The 16,013-nt window shown below is 42.3% G+C and overlaps 1 protein-coding gene across 2 annotated transcripts; it reads right to left on the minus strand.

Annotated features, from left to right (window-relative positions):
• Positions 1 to 9,197: 9,197 nt before the first annotated feature.
• On the minus strand, positions 9,198 to 15,226 carry GPHB5 (glycoprotein hormone subunit beta 5). Of its 2 annotated transcripts, none has more exons than XR_001179232.2 (2): positions 11,233 to 11,322; positions 9,198 to 10,497 (listed from the first exon to the last, which is right to left on the minus strand). XR_001179232.2 is itself a non-coding variant. In XM_004738894.3 (2 exons), exons 1-2 carry the CDS (start codon positions 15,115 to 15,117, stop codon positions 10,309 to 10,311), a joined length of 393 nt encoding a protein of 130 aa, XP_004738951.1. In that variant the 5' UTR covers positions 15,118 to 15,226; the 3' UTR covers positions 9,198 to 10,308. The 2 variants fall into 2 exon arrangements, 1 of the variants encoding a protein (XP_004738951.1); XM_004738894.3 differs by lacking the exon at positions 11,233 to 11,322 and adding an exon at positions 14,914 to 15,226.
• Between the last annotated feature and the right edge of the window lie 787 nt (positions 15,227 to 16,013).

The following is a 16,013-nucleotide window of genomic DNA, read 5'->3' on the forward strand; positions in this document are numbered from 1 at the left end:
TTCTTTGAGCAGTTAATAAACTTGCCAAGTAGACTGCTCAAAAAGAAATACTTGACCTGCAAAAACTTCAAAGATGTAGTATTGTATTCACAAAGGCAAAGTCATCCATGTGACCAAAGTGATAGAAGATTAGAAATTGAGGTTTTGCTTTAAAGGAATGTTTGGCACCATGATAGAGATGATTATCTAACCCTCTATGTCTTTGGCCTCTGTGTTTGGATGCCAGAATACCTAAAGTGCGTTTGCTCTCAACAGTGAGAGCCACAGGTCACCAGCTACTCTCTTATGAGTCATTGAGTAGGCTGCCCAAGTACAAAAAAGGAAACTCAACAGAGTATTTTCATCTCAAGAACCATTAGGAAGAGAAGGAGAAAAAAGAAGATGGGGGAAATTGTGTTTCTTAACAAACAAAGTTAGGTACTGTTGAAAAAGGAAACATCTAGAGAATGGAGAGAAAACTAAAACGAAACACAAGGCAAAACACATACACCTGACAATTCTCCCAGGCACTGGCTAAGTTCTGTCTGGCCGCCAGAGCCCTAGGGAAGAAAGGAGGACTGTTCATGTGAAGAGTGTTCCAGAATCAGTCGAGGGGGTTCATCGTATGATGATTCTACATAAGTCCTCCTCAACATTGCTTTAAAAATGATGAAATTCTGAACAGTGCTTTTTGAGACTCCAATAACGATATGGGGGAGGGGGTGGTCTTCATGCTCACACCTTCTCTGATAATATGGAGCAGATGGTCAGGGGAAATTTACCAAGGAATATGAGTGAATCAGTTATTTGGGAAGTTTTTTAAGCACTAGCATGACTTAAAACCTGAAAAGGATGATGTTGCAGTATCTTGAAAGACGGTAACTTGTGTAAGAGATCCGTATTGATCTTCAGTGCAATAGCTCCAAACAGAACGATGGCCTTTAGCATGCACAACAACGATAACAGAACCCAAAACCATGAGCTAAAGCAACAATACCTGGTGCTTCAGTGTCCACAAAGCCCAGAAAGGAGATGAAAACGCCAAGCTCCAGACACAGGCACTTCCAGTTTCAGAGGCTGGGTGGCGCTCATTGGAGATCTCTGTGGGTTAGGAATGAGTCAAGGAGGGTTTGGCTCATCTGTGAATTCAGGGATGCGAGTTCAACAACAGTTCTTGGCCTTGAACTTCCAGCACAGGAAATGAGAGTAAAAGCTACATGATTATTTTGGTCACAATTTTTTTTTTCCTCCTTAGGGAATATTATGTCAAAATCCAGAGTTGTTGTGTGCATGTGTATGTGCTTTACACATGTCCTACTCTGGCAATTTCGTTGTGTCCTGAGTTCGGCTGTGTATCAGAAGCTTCTTGCTGCTATAGTAAGTAAGATTTTGTTGTATTTTCAGCCATGTCCTCCAAGCCTCTCAGTATATCAAGTTACCTTTGACGAATGGGGTCTGATCGGCGTTTTAGGGGATATGAGGTCTGGGACAATATGAGAGGGTCCCCAAAGCACAGAACTGAGGCTCCCCTGCAAGCCCTATTAGCTCCCCAAGCTTCCCAGTAACCCCCTGCATGTCCGTCTTTGGAGTTTATGTTAATTCTTTGCAGGAAAAAATAGTAAAACTTTCATGGCAGGATGGTATGTCTGGGGCAGGTTTGTAAATATCTACCTAAAATTACCACCACCTGCCATTTTTTAAATCAGTTTTTTTTTTTTTTTTTAAAGCAGTCAGGTTTTGTTCTCCTAGAGGAGCCATGGGCAGGAAGGTTAATGAATTCCACATTCTTCGCATCACCTGGCTTTAATTGTTTCTTGGCCCTGAGTAAACAGTTATTACTATTGAAGTACATTTCAGCAGAATCTTATCCCACCTGAAACGCCCATGCTGCTCCCCTTGTGATCACTGCAGGGGGAAATGAAAGGCAAGGGAAGGGCTTTGGCTTTCTTACAACCTGCTTCTTATGTAATGGCTTATGAAATGTACATTATGTACATTATGAAATGTAATGTACATTTTCGTAACTAATGGAATATTATTTCACGTTCTCTTTAAGCAGTTTGCTTTATGCCACGTTCTACCTTTAAAGTCATTAAATTGTCTTTTCTCCTGCTCTCATTTCTGCGTTATCTGAGGGTGTCTTCACCAACCACTTGAGCAAACTGCCTTCCCCAGGCCTCCGTTAGAACAGGAAATTGTCTAGCCCTTTGCCACTCCATGTGTGTCCTGGGGACCAATAACCCGCATCACCATGGAGGAGCTAGTTAGCACTACAGAAACTCGGGCCCAGTCCAGACCCATTGAATCCAAACCAAATTTAAAATTAAACCTGCATTTAATGAGACCCCCAGGTCATGTACACATTAAAATCTGAGAGGTATCGATGGACAAGACAGCCAAGTTTACCACCAGTTGTTATATCCAAACACCTGAGGAAGAAACCATCGGCTTTGTTTGTCCCTCTGAGGCTACCCTTTGGGTATTCGTTAGGCTAATATTTGAGTTGTTTGTGTTTATTGGATGAATAAAAAGGCTTTCAGAAGCCTGTCATGTGCTGCCCAGCTGCGGTAAAGCAATAAGCCTATTTGGAATTAAAAACAGAAAAAGCAGCATCTGGTTTGAAAGATCTGCTAAATCTGAAATACTTCTGTTCTTCAAGGTTTTTTGCTGTTTATAAGGAAGAGAGAGAAAATGCCTTCCAAAACAAGAAAGATTCATATCACAGGAAGTTATACATTTATAAAATGAAGATAAAACAAATTTCTGGGGCATAAAACTTTGGATGAAGCTTCTGTCTGCGTGGTTTCAGATGTTCCCTAGATGCCAAAATCAGCGTTGACCACAAGCATGTCCTCTAAACGGGGCCTCCACAGATTTATATCCCCACTGTCCGATACACAGGCCAGAGCTGTATTCACTTAGTGTATTTTTACTAAACATCCCTGGAAGCCATACTTGGTTTCCCCCACACACACACACCCCGCCCCCACATACAAGAGCTCTTTAAAAATGCACTCGTGCAGGCACGCACGCAAACACACGCACACGGAAAGTGTATCACCTTATTCAAATCCTATTGTTGCTGAAGAAGTCCTGAAGGCAAATTATACCTCTCTTTAAACAAATGAAGAAAGCACCGGGTCACCACTTCCTTTGTACCTCCAAGTGGTCTGCTAGTTACCTGGCTAGCAGATCAACAATTCCATCCCCAAATAAGGACCTGGTGTCACTGGACAGGTACAATCATTCAGGGACCACCTCCTCTGTGAAGGACTGCCTTCCCCTTCCTGCAGCTGGCTTCCCTTCACACTGTTGATAGACCTCTAACCTCAGGACTCAAAATCAGGTGTCCTCTTTCATGCCCTAGAATGTGGAACACATTGGTGTCCCAAGATACCTATAAATTGAAAATACTTATAGGGGTGCCTGGGTGGCTCAGTGGGTTAAAGCCTCTGCCTTCGACTCAGGTCATGGTCCCAGGGTCCTGGGATCAAGCCCCGCATTGGGCTCTCTGCTCCGCAGGGAGCCTGCTTCCTCCTCCCTCTCTCTCTATCTGCCTCTCTGCCTACTTGTGATCTCTATCTGTCAAATAAAATAAATAAAATCTTTTTAAAAAATTGAAAATACTTATAAACTGGGACAGCTTTTACATCTGGGAGCAGTTTGGCTACCCAAGCAGCCAGCATTCTCAGAAGGGTTTAGTCAAATCCCAAAACCAAGTCTTACCAAAGATTATTTTCATTATTGCAAATATATCCTTGATTTCTTGCTTTTAACCACTGGTCCAAGCTGCCAAAAAGTGCTTTTTACACCATGGACGGCCACTGCTCTGCATACCCACCACTTCACACAAGAAAGCCTGTTTTCTCTCTTCGTAAAAAGCTAGTAGGGCAAGAAAATTCTCATCAACACTCAATCTCTCTTCAAGAATTCATTTACTCGTAATTTTTAAATGTTTGATTTCTAGTCCCTTTATGGCAACAATAAAAGAAAATCCCAGTCCAAGATATCTGAGAGCTCCTTTTTTGAATAAAAAACATTCCTAGTAAATTAAGCACATGGAAATAATCAAGTGCTAAGAAACACCCTGATCGGAGCCCACTTGCTTGTACTCCTCCCTCGTCCTCAGTGTACAACTCAGAGCTTGCAAGAGTGAACCCATGGCACATTGGTTCCTTTTGGCTACGTCCTGAAGTTGGCTCAGATTTTGGTAATCCTGAAATTTGCATCCCATTTCAGCTGGACTTTATCTCTCATTAACCGGTGTTTATGTTTCAATAGGGAAATGTTTCAGCTTTAGCTTCCCAAGGTGTCTCAAGCAGGAGCTAAATGTCGAACAAAATCTTCCTCTTAAAAACATTTCCAACGATTTTAAAATTCCAATGTCTTAAATCCACTCAGTAAAATTGGCTACCAACCCCTCCAAATATTTTAATCTTGATATGCAGATTTCAAGAGGAAGACAGAAGATGGAGGTTCGGAACAGCCTAGAATCTTAGGGTCCCTCACCAGGATGTAGATGCTTAGAAATCTGCAGGAACAACACAGAGAGGCCAAGAAAGCATGTGATCTGTTCATACATTTCCTGTAGAAAGAACCTGCAAAGTAACAGGATTAAATTTCTATTTTAAACTCATAGTTCTGCATGTATCCGTCCTCGAGATGACAATTAATAATTCATCATAGCCCATTTTGTGTATGTATAGTTTAAATTTATTTTAAGTGAATAAATGCTCTTTTAAATAATTTTAAATTGTATATTATTTGTGACTCAGGGATATCTATATTTCTTGCTGGTAATTGTATCTTCAGCATCACCAAAAGAATATTACCATTCTCATTTTGGTAATATTGATATCCTATGTTAAAGCAATGTATTCTCTTTGAGGGAATGTTGTTTGTTTGTTTGTTTGGGAGTGGTTGTATTTGGGGTTTGAATGATTTTCCTGAAGCCCTATTGGCCCACAATCAAGGTCAAAGTATATATGATCCTGTATATTGGGAAGTATTCAGTATGCTAATAAAATTGTACAGTCAGAGGAACTTAGAGTCAATTATAAAGCAAAAGAGCTTAGGAAATATTTACTTCACTCCTGATAATGAGGACCTTGATCAGAGACTAGAGTAATCCTTCTAAATTCCTTAACATTGGAGACAAGTCTCTGCCTTACACTACCAATTACAGTGCTTTGCACCTGCTCCTTCTTTTCTCATCCTGTCCCTGTTTCTTTTTCTTGTTGTTAGACACCACCTCTTCAGATACCCCAGGATCACAACAATCAGCCACTAAGCCTTCTGGATCTCCCTATACACAATTCCAACCAATCTCATTCATTAAAACAAAGGGAACTCATTGTAAAACAAATCCCAAAAGATTCATCTAGCAAAGAATGACCAAAATTCTTCCACTCCAAGTAAACTTTCACTGGTAGAAATTTTCAATAGAAAATAAAATTTGCAGAATTTGTTAAATAATGGTTTCAAAGCTACTTCTTAATAATTTACTTTAATGTTTTGAAAAAAACTAAAAAAAAGATAAGGTGCCCCTTATTTTATAGAAAACATCTCCTGGGTGAAGAAGATAAGCAGTTCTCTGGGAAACTTTATGAAATAAACATTTTAATCAATGCGGCATTATTTTCAGAGATACACCTCATTTAAGATCCCAGAAATGCTTTCTATTATACTTAAAACCTAAATAACTTGAAGAGTGAATTGGGTCCCTGCAGCAAAATTTGGTTCTCTCCTGGTGGCTCTTTCTTTCCCTATCAATGAAAGAAGGAAAGCATGAATTACCACATCAGTCAATGGAGCTAATAGAAGTAGAATGAGCGTGCGAATTTATACATTTCATTCAAAAACGCTCCCATAGAAAAAAAAATTTCAGGAAATTCCCTTCTCCTTACCTTTTGTTAGTTGCAAAATAGACACATTTCCAGGAGCAAGGAGTTGCTGAGAGTTTATCTAGAGCTCACCTCAAGGTGGACAATCATTCCCCTCCACTCAGTGCTCACACTGCCTGGGCCATCAATCAACTGAAAACACACAACCTTCATTTCTACAGCAGGTGTCTTTGAATTACCCTTTGATGTTTCGCTCCTTTTCTCCTTCAATCTCTCCTGCTGTAAGCTTTGATCGGAGCTATAGCAAAGCATTATCCTCCTAAAGGTTATACAGGAAAGTAGAAAAAATTGCAATCTCCATAGAACAACCCCGGTTGGCACCAAACCACCTCCAGAAGAGACTGCAAACATGCTGAGCCGGGTGAGGACAGACTAACTCAAGGACTTCAAAGACTTACCCAAGCAGTAATGACTAGGATGGAGCCCTCCGAAAAGGCATCACGCCCCAGTGGAAAGAGGTTGGTGCTAGGTCGGAAAAACCTGGCATGTGCTGCCTTTCAGCTGTTGGATCTCAGGCAAGTTACTTGACTTCTCTGAGCATCACTTTCATCATCTATATAATGGTAATGGTAAAATAGCAATTACAAATGCCTAGAAGCATGGCTGACACCAGAATTAAGAAGAATGAACAGAAAGGATCCTGTTTAGAGTAAAAACATCCATCAGTGGTAGCAATATTCATATCTGTATTCCCCAGACACAGTGCCTTGCACAAAATTAAGGTTAATAAATAATTGTGGAAGGAAGGAATGGAGGGAGAGAAGTGGAGAGAGGGAGCAGGAAGAAAGAACTTTGAAAAAGATTCAAGGCTAGCATGGAGAGAGGTATTTCACTTTTCAATTAATAACTTTCTCAAATATATATATATATATATGTACATATATGTATTCATTTCTTTAATACCATGGACCAGGGACACCGTCTTCTGACGACTGCTGTGATTTCGCTGCCTGTTAGAGCAATTACGTTCACCTTCCCTCCTACCGCCAGCTATAGGGCTCCGCTATCCCAGATCCTCTCATCTCTGCTGACACCAGGAAGCCCAGTTCCATGGTGGTTTCTCCTGCCATCAACCCCAGTCGACAAAGGACAACCACTATGGAGCCTTTCTGGGAGCAGGTGCCCCTCGCTAATGCATTCCTTAACACTTCCGTGAAGGGAGTGTCTGCTGAACCTCCATGTGAACAGTCAACTGATGAGTTCTTGGGTCTTATATAATAAATCCATTCCAGCAGGCCCACCTCCCTGAGCCTTTTATCCTCAAATATTCTTCCAGGACAGTTCTGGCATCTTCTCTCCATTAATATAAGCCACTATAAGCCATTTTCCCCAAGCTTTAAAGAGCCATCCCAATAGCTCAGTGGAACAAAATCCAAGTGTAAGAATGTTAAGTCCTGATTCATGGGAGAAGGTGCCCATTTAAAAAAAACTCTTGTCCAGTCTTAAATTCTGCCACTCTCCCCCTCATCAATTGAGATGGGAACCCGACACCCTCAAGATCCACTCTCATGTGCATTCTAACTCATCCCTGTTTACGTTCTTCGAGTCCTCAGGCAGCTTCTGTGGAAGATCTTGTTCTACCATCACTCAGAAAGTCCTTCCCTGGTTGGGTTATCCTTAGACTTGAACTTAATTATCCATAAGAGGTTGTGGGAAGTGTGTGAAGAGGTCAAGTATTAACACAGGCAACATCCTTCTTGGCTGGGGCCTCGGCCTGGCCTCGGTAAGGAGAAGTGGGTCCCTTCTGCTAGGGAAACTCAACTCATCCACTCATTGTCCCCTTTCCAGCCCTCTGTGTCCCACTCCTTCCCTAGAAGCACCTTGACTTAAGGGTAGGAGACTACTGGGCTAGTGCATGCAGCCTTCTCAGTAATGCAGCGGCTCTCCCACTTGGGTCTGAGGCCTGGTGTTGGGCACAGTGTGCCCTCCAGCTCCAGAAACAGAGGATGTCTTCAGTTGTGGCATTCTCGTCATGCCCTGAATGCTTTGACTGTATTTAACAACCAACTAATCCCACAGTCCTGACAATTTCCACTGTTCCTGCATCTCTCAGATGTTATAGATACTGATTAGCCAGCACATACATTTCATCATGTAGTCCAACTCAGGGAACTCTTAGTCATTGTGATGCTATGGATGCCTTGTGACCCCACCACAGCCCCCACCCTGACAGCTAACATCACTGTCTGTGACATTTCAGCTAAGCATCCCAGAAGATAGCTATGCTGGATTTTATCCTTTCACACCCTCCCCCTCCCTCCCACAGATCCACTCTCCACTCTTACTCAACCTGCTTCTCAGGAGGCCAACACTTATGGACTGAATCAATGGGCTCCCAGCTCCCTTGCTCTCTGCCTTCCCATTTAATTCTGCTGAAAATCAGAATGTGGAACAGAGTGATTTGGGGGTACTTTCTCTCCCCACCGGGCTTCAGTTTGGGACTGGCTGGGTCATCCTAAAAAAGATCACAGCTCCCAGGTGGCATTCCTCTTCCACTCTCTCTGGGGTCTGATAATCACTTACTCTTCTTCTCCTTCAGCCTAGGGATGTTCACCTCTTCTAAACAAGTATTTGGAGCGTTTTATCACCCCTCGTTGGTTTCCTTAACTCTGTCCACACATTTATAAATAGCATCTTCCTTGAACTGTCCTCAATATCCTGCTGCAGTGTACCCCTTGTTTCCCAGAGGGCCCCTTACAGATGCTGTAGTCACCTCCTCTCACATTGTGACAAATCCTTACTGCTTCTGCTTTTCTTCCCTAAGTTTCTCTAAAAAGCAGCCCTTTCTATCAGAAAATTCTGAGGGAAGTTCTGAGGGACGGACTGAAAACACTTGAGAAGGGCCATGCTGCATTGTCCCTAATCACCACCCACCCACTGGCCGGCAGAGATGGCAGGTGCTCAACTACTTGTTATGTGAGAGTGACCTTCTTGCCTCCCATCAGATCTGCACTAAAGACTAGGCTAGATTTTGCTCATGTCCTTTGTCCCCAGATGTCCACCTCCATACCCTAGTCCTTGACCATCAGTCCCAACATTCACCTTCCTATTTTCATGAGGACTTATCCATTCCTCCTTCCATGAGCACTCCTGGCTCCCAGCTGGGATATACCAGGGGTCTGAGTCCCAACGGAGCCACCTCTGGGATCATGAAATCCAGTCCCTTCCTAAATGTGACATTCTAAATGAATGTGTAAGTAAAAGTAGCTTTGGGGTTCATTTTGAGTGTGCTTGCTGTTGTTCTTCCAAGTATATTAAAAAGACTAAAAAGACTTTTTTGAAAGTTTTCATGAATTCAAAAGACAGAGGACTTGCTTTATTGGCATTAATACAGATTTTCTTGGCATATCATGAAAAAGGAACAAGGTTCATTTCAACCCCAAAATGCCGAAATTAAAGACACTTGCATAATACCAGAGTCAAAAAAAAAAAAAAAAATCACAGAGAATCAGCTGCTGTAAGATTTTAGAGAGTGCAAGAGCTCGACCATCACAGACTTCCCCTGAGCCAGCAGCGCAGCTTTACCCGACAAACGTGCAAAATTTCTGAGTTTAAAAAAGTCACAAATTAAAATATGCTAAATGAGAAAGAATATTTGTGATTAATCATTTTGGGCCTAGCTTCGGGAGAGCATCACATGAGTCTAAAATCAGAGTTTAGCTGCAACATCTTTAGACCTAAATGATGGCTTTAATTACATATTTTTTCCTGAGGCTGTTTTTTTGTTTGTTTGTTTGTTTGTTTTTAATCACAAAAGGGCCTCTTTATTCAGGAGGTCTTTGAGAATTATGCATGGGCCAAGAATCATCCAGAACTGGAGGTTTCTCAATTTCAGCTACTGTTGCCTCCTTTTTTAATCTGAACAATCTCTGTTTCTCATATAGGTAAGCACTCAGTTAAAACAAGAAGGGAGTTTTTTCTCGAAGGAAGCTTGCAGCTGGATTTTCTTTGGGGGTGTGAGGACAAAGCATTGGTTTTATTAATTTCTGACCCTTAAATCATAAATCTAGTCAGAGACCAATTGTTAAATAAAACATGAAAATGTAAAGACTTTCTAGAGCCATTTCCTAATTACTCCTACTGTATTTAAACCATTGGCATATTATAAATCCAAATTGGAGGAGGATTGTGATATACACAGATTATGTTCTGAAATTCAAGGTAAAGACAAAATAATTTGCAAGTGTGTGAGCCAGAGAAATTATTGTGGTGAAAACACAGATACTGTTTTGCATTTTTAGCATCAATAGGCTGCCTCTGGGCCTTATGCCTGAGATGGGCCTAAGGAGGTCAGGTAACCCTCCTCCACAGGGGCAGACAAAACTAGACAGTGCTCGAATGCAGGGGGAAGGCTGCTCGTGCTGCCCATGCAGGTGGGTCTGGGAAGCTCAAGGCCACCAGCTGTGTTCTGCTGGCCACATCAGCTTCAGATGGTCTCACACTCCGTGGTGGCCGTGGAGCAGGCCCCACAGTCACAGCGGACAGCCACGGGGTAGGTATAGAAGGGGTCCACTCCAGGCGCGCAGTTGGGCAGCTTGACCGTCACTTGTCTGGTCTCGTTGTAGGTACAGACTCGATGATGGGCTTCAATGTAGGGGGGTTCCAGAATGGGCTTCTGTCCCCACAAGTAGAAAACAGAAAACCCATTAGAACAAACCATCCTGTTTCTTGTTCCCGGTACCATGTATCACTATCAGAAATTAACTCACTAGTCATTTATTTACTTGTCAATCTCTCTCGTCCCAGTAGAAGGCAAATTCCTGAAAGCAGCAACCTGCTTTCCATATCCTGAGCTCCCAAAAGAGCCATGGCACACGGCAAGTGCTCAATAAATATTGAGCAAATGGATATTCCTGATCATTGCAGAAGTCTTCTAACTGGTCTCTCTTCCACCATCATCCCCTACAGTCTCTTTATGACACAGCAGCCCCAGGCAATTCTTTTTAAAATTAGGTCAGATCCTGCTCAAAGCCCCAGACATTTCCCATCTCACTCAGAGTCAAAGTCAAAGACGTACGCCTTCGAGACCCTCTGCTATGTCTCCATCCTCCCTGTCTTGCTGGCTTTCTCACTCTGCTCCAGCCACAGGAGTCCCTGATCGTTCCTCAGACCCACCCACGAACAGTCCCACTCCAGAGTCTTTGCCCTGTTAATCCCAGTGCCCAGAACATTCTTCTCCCTTATGACGGACTCTTATGCCATTTTGGCTCAAGCGTCACCTTCTCACAGAAACCTTTCCTGACCATCTTTAAAATTGCAACATCCCACCTCCACACCCTGCCATGTCCCCACCCTCTTCCGGCTTTATTCTTTCTTCTGTAGCACTTGTCAGGACTGGGTGACACTTTACCTATTGTATTTATTTGTGTTGGGTTTCCCCCACCATTAGAACAGAGATTTATGCCCATTTTATTGACTGCTGCGCTTCTACTACCTAGAGTAGTCCCTGTCACCGAGGAGCTTCTCAATCGCTATTTGTTGAATCAATGACAGAAGACAGAGCAAGGAAGGTTCCAGAATGCCCTGTGGGCTGTTCTGATCATCAAAGGATTCACTTCCTGACCTCCCCTTTTATACATCTTGAACTCCAAGATAATTTTATAAAGAGCCTAGAGATCAGGAAATGAGCACAAAATAGTAGTTTAAATCTCAAGCCCTAGAGTGGAAACTCCATCTTCCAGGAATTCACCAAAATGACCAACATGAATAAGAGGTACCCACAACTATGTTCTTTAGACCTTTGAGAAAACGGAAGTTGTTCCCTTGGTCACATACTAGAATCCACTAGAAAGGTGATCTTGTGGACATCCAGGGGATGGGCACTGTTCAAAAAGGAGTGTCCTCCCAAATGTTACCATGGCAAATCTGGAAAAGTCTATAGTGTTACCCAGCTTGCTCTTGCCATCATTATAAACGAACAGGTTAAGGTCAAGATTCTTGTCAAGAGAATGAATGTACATACTGAGCAGGTTAAGCCCTCAAAAAGCCTAGATAGCTTCCTGAAGCACATGAAGGAACATGATCAGAAAAAGAAGGAAGCCAAAGAGAAAGGTACTTGGGTTCAACTGACGCACTAGCCGGCTCCACCCGGAGAAGCATACCTCATGAGAAGCAACAGAAAAGAACCTGATCTGGTGCAACCTCTTCCCTAGGAATTCATGGCATGATAAGTGCACAAAAAATAAAAGACCGCAAGACTGTTTTAAAAAAAAAAAATTTGAATCCTGTAATCAGACCCTTAACCTTAGGCCCCTGTTGTGCCACTTGCCGAAGATTTTGGAAAGTCCACTTAATCTCTCAAAGCCTCGGATTCCACAACTGTAAAACAAAATCTTCCCCTCACAGCCTCTTTATGAGGATAAGGTAAGATGAGAGTTGGGATGTGCAAGGCCCAGCACCAAGTTAAGTGTTCAGTAAATGTCATCTCTTGTTCCTACCAGAGCTGTTCTAAGAGTAAGGAAGTAATAATAAAAGTAGCAACTTACAAGCTTTCAAAAAACAGTGTCTTCACTCGTATTGGGTACGTAAAATACAGGTAATGAGGCCCAGAACAAAGTTCTTCCATGAACATCATGAAAAAGATTGGCTTTGCTTTTTCTAAGGACTATACAGAAGACCTCAACTTAATATCACAGCTTCCTCCACTTTTCAGAACCTCTTCAGTTTGCTTCGTATCCTCTTACCTTCAGTAATCTGGAATCTCAAGCAGAGTTGCCACATAAAATCTAAGACACTCAGTAATATTTGAATGTCAGAATAAACAACAAATTTTTTTAGTGTAAAAATACGCCCCCAAATATTTCATGGGGCAGACTTATACCAAAAACAAAACAACAAAAAAGCACAAAACAAAACAAAAAACCAAACACAATTGTTTATCTCTCATTCACATTAAACTGGCATCATGATCTGGTTTGGTTTGGGTTTTTTTTTTTTTTTATAAATCTGACAACCCTAAACCCAGGCCATGAGCAAAGGCTATTTTCAGCAATGTTCCCCCTTTGAAGTAAATCCAGCCACTTTGTTGTCACGGACATCCTCATTTTAGACATGCTTTCCAGTTCCCAAAAATAAGTGCTTTATATCTCAGAAACTTTCAGATTACTGGGGAATAAATTTCATTCTTTTATTTATTTTCTATAAGTGACCTCCCTGTACATACAGTAGAGTAAAGGCATAAATAAAAGCTGGCTAACATGAAGGAGAATCTTATTCCCTAATGGTCTTAATGCTTCCATTTCTCCAGTGAGAGCACAGTCCCTGACCTCCTGTGGGTGACCAGGATCCAATTAAAGACATTCATCAATTTTTAAAGAGAAGAGGAAAATGAACTGAATTGAAGGAAACACAGTTTGAAATCTGGGCCCAGAAAGAGCTCCAAAGAGCTAAGAAATGAACTTTGAGTCAGGCTAGACACAGCCAGGCCAAGCCCTGAATATGAGAAGATACCAAAGCTCCCCAAGTCAGTTTGATGTCAAGTCACGGCCATGGTATCCTTAGCAGTTGAATTTCCATTTGTCTGTTAGGTCTTATACCCCTAGATGATGCAAAAAATACAGCAAATTGGGTGGAATAGCTTTATTTCATTGGGAGATTTCATCACCATCCCCAATCCACTCATGCGGTCATACTTTTATCTAAGTGATAGCAGGTTGCTCTCTGAGTCCCTGACAAGACGGCTATTTTTTCTCATGCCAGTTTCCTCTCGTAGTGCTCATGGACTTCTAAGTTGGCATCAATTAGGTTAAAAGATGTATGACTCCAGATAGAGGTCAATCCCATATAATTCAACAAATATATATTGAGTGTCTTGTTCCTACGTGACACTTCAACAAGGGCTATCAAAGGCACAAGAATGAAACTTCTCTCCTAAAAAATTTACAATCTCGTGTTGTGTGATGGGAAAAAGTAACACAAAAGGTAAACCAGAGTCAGGGCTGACCAGGGAGTCAGAAAATCTCTAGGGAATGAGTTGGCCCTGGACACAAGCATCATAGGATATATTTAATAACAACAGATGAATATGAGAAGGGATATGAGAAAAAGACCAAATGTGAGATTTCACAAGGGGTGTTTAATAAAACTTTTCAAAATCATTCTGACAAGACTGAAGCTCAGGACATAGGTAGATATTGGGAAAATAGGCAAACTTCATATTGCTGAGAATCTTGGATGCTGGCTTTGGAAATTCCAATAGTGGGTGCTCATTAGAAGTCTTTGAACCAGGGTGACAAACCTGCACTAGAGCTTCATTAATGACCAACTCGGACCTCAGTACAGAGTCAACAGTCACTCCATGGCATGACGGGACACTCTATGATAAATGGGCCCCTTTTCTTCTCATCTTGCAAACATCTCCTCACCTCAGCCCAATGGAGTTCTAACTTTGTCTAAGATTTTTAACCTCATTTAAATGTAATGCCTCTTAAAAGGCTGGATGGATATCATTGACTACAAAGGGACTTTGTGGACAGACATGTCTGTGACAATCTCTGAGGTCCCCACAAATTGCAGTGGGGAGCTGGGATAGGGCCACACTGTGCATGAGCCACTGAGGGAAGAACTGAGAACCCGCCCTCACCTTGCTCGAGAGCCTAAGACCTATCTCTTGTTAACTGGCTGGCTAGATCACAGGTAGAAGAGTATAGAGAACGTTTGGTGACACGCTTGAACCAGTGATTTATTCCCAACTTTCTACTGACTATCCATATAACTTGGCAGTCACTCACTCCTTGAATTCCTCCATGTCATCTGGAAAATGTGTAGAATAATAGCATATCTTAACTTTCCAGAGATGATTCCCAAATACGCAGACACTATGTAAATATGAATATTAATTATATCAATGCTTTGTTAGAGGGGCAAGGTCATGCTTCTTTCAGATTTTTTTTTTTTGGAGAATGCCAAATAATTGTCATTAAAAAAATTCCGCAGGAATGCCCCCACTCTATCTCATTTTATTTAAAAAGTGAACACAGGAATCAGCCCAGGTGGCTGGCCTGAAGGCTTTGCCTTCAGTCTTGAGACTCACCTCCCAGGTTTCACAGCGGCCCCAGCAGGCATCCGTAGTGATCCGAAGGCCCCTGCAGCCTGGCTTTTTGGCCAGGAAAGTGAACTCCCTCACGGCACAGCCCACAAAGGTGAGCAGGTTCCCACTGGAGGTGCTGAGGACACAGCTGCAGCCAGCGAGGAGGAAGAGGGCCATGGGGCCAAGGAAAAGGTATGCCAGCTTCATGGTGTTCTTCCAGAGACGGAAAGGAAAGAGAGTTTACTAAGAGAGCCAGCTTCCCAGGGCACCTGGGTGGCTCAGTCAGTTAAGAGACAGACTCTTGGTTTCAGCTCATGTCATGACATCGGGATCATGAAATCAGGCCCCAGCATCAGGCTCCACGCTCAGCACAGAGCCTGCTTGAGACTCTCCCTCTGCCCCTTCCACCTGTGCTCGCTCTCACTCTCTCCCTGAAATAAATAAATCAATCTTTAAAAAAAAAAAACTAAAAAGAGAGCCAGCTTCCTTCTAGGGGATGACCAATGATATTATGGTCACTGTCAAAGGCATTTTGCTCTTAGCCTTTCAGAAGAAATGAGCCAAGAAAGTGAAAATGCCCACAGACACCAACATAATGGCCCAGATATTCCTCTGACTCCAGCATGGTTTCCACGGACCTACTGTGCTCACTAGACATCTAACCCCTCCCCTAGGGCATTCTCAGGACTTTCCTTATTGTTCCCCAACTGCTGGACTTGACCCACATGTTAGAGAGCTTTATTCCAATGATGTCTTCAAAATAAATGCAAAATATGAGTCACACCAAAAGTAATGCATATCTGAACATACTCCACAAACACACACAAATTATTTTTGTTCATATCTAGGGTATTTGGTGCCATGTTCCCTACCTGCTCAAAATTATATTTTCAGTGTCATGGATGGGGAATGGAAGGGATGGCAATTTAAAAAAACCTCCATGCCCAGATGTACTATTACCAACCCAGGGCACAGAAAACAGGGATGTGCATAAGATATTATGACTCCCGGCACCTGAATTGGTAGCATTCATAAAAAATGTATCCTATTAGCTACAAATTGCCTCTGCTCTATGCTTCCACTGTAATAGGCACCTGGTTGTG

This window comes from Mustela putorius, unplaced genomic scaffold, assembly GCF_011764305.1.
Source record: "Mustela putorius furo isolate JIRA1106 unplaced genomic scaffold, ASM1176430v1.1 tig00000129_pilon_pilon_pilon, whole genome shotgun sequence".
Lineage (NCBI taxonomy): Eukaryota > Metazoa > Chordata > Mammalia > Carnivora > Mustelidae > Mustela > Mustela putorius.

Bases quoted from the DNA above. Each gene is read 5' to 3' on its own strand.
- GPHB5 (XM_004738894.3), bottom strand. From the start codon at position 15,117: ATGAAGCTGGCATACCTTTTCCTTGGCCCCATGGCCCTCTTCCTCCTC. The intron at 10,498-14,913 runs GTGAGTCTCAAG...TTGTGGGGACAG, and splicing joins GCCGCTGTGAAACCTGGGAG to AAGCCCATTCTGGAACCCCC.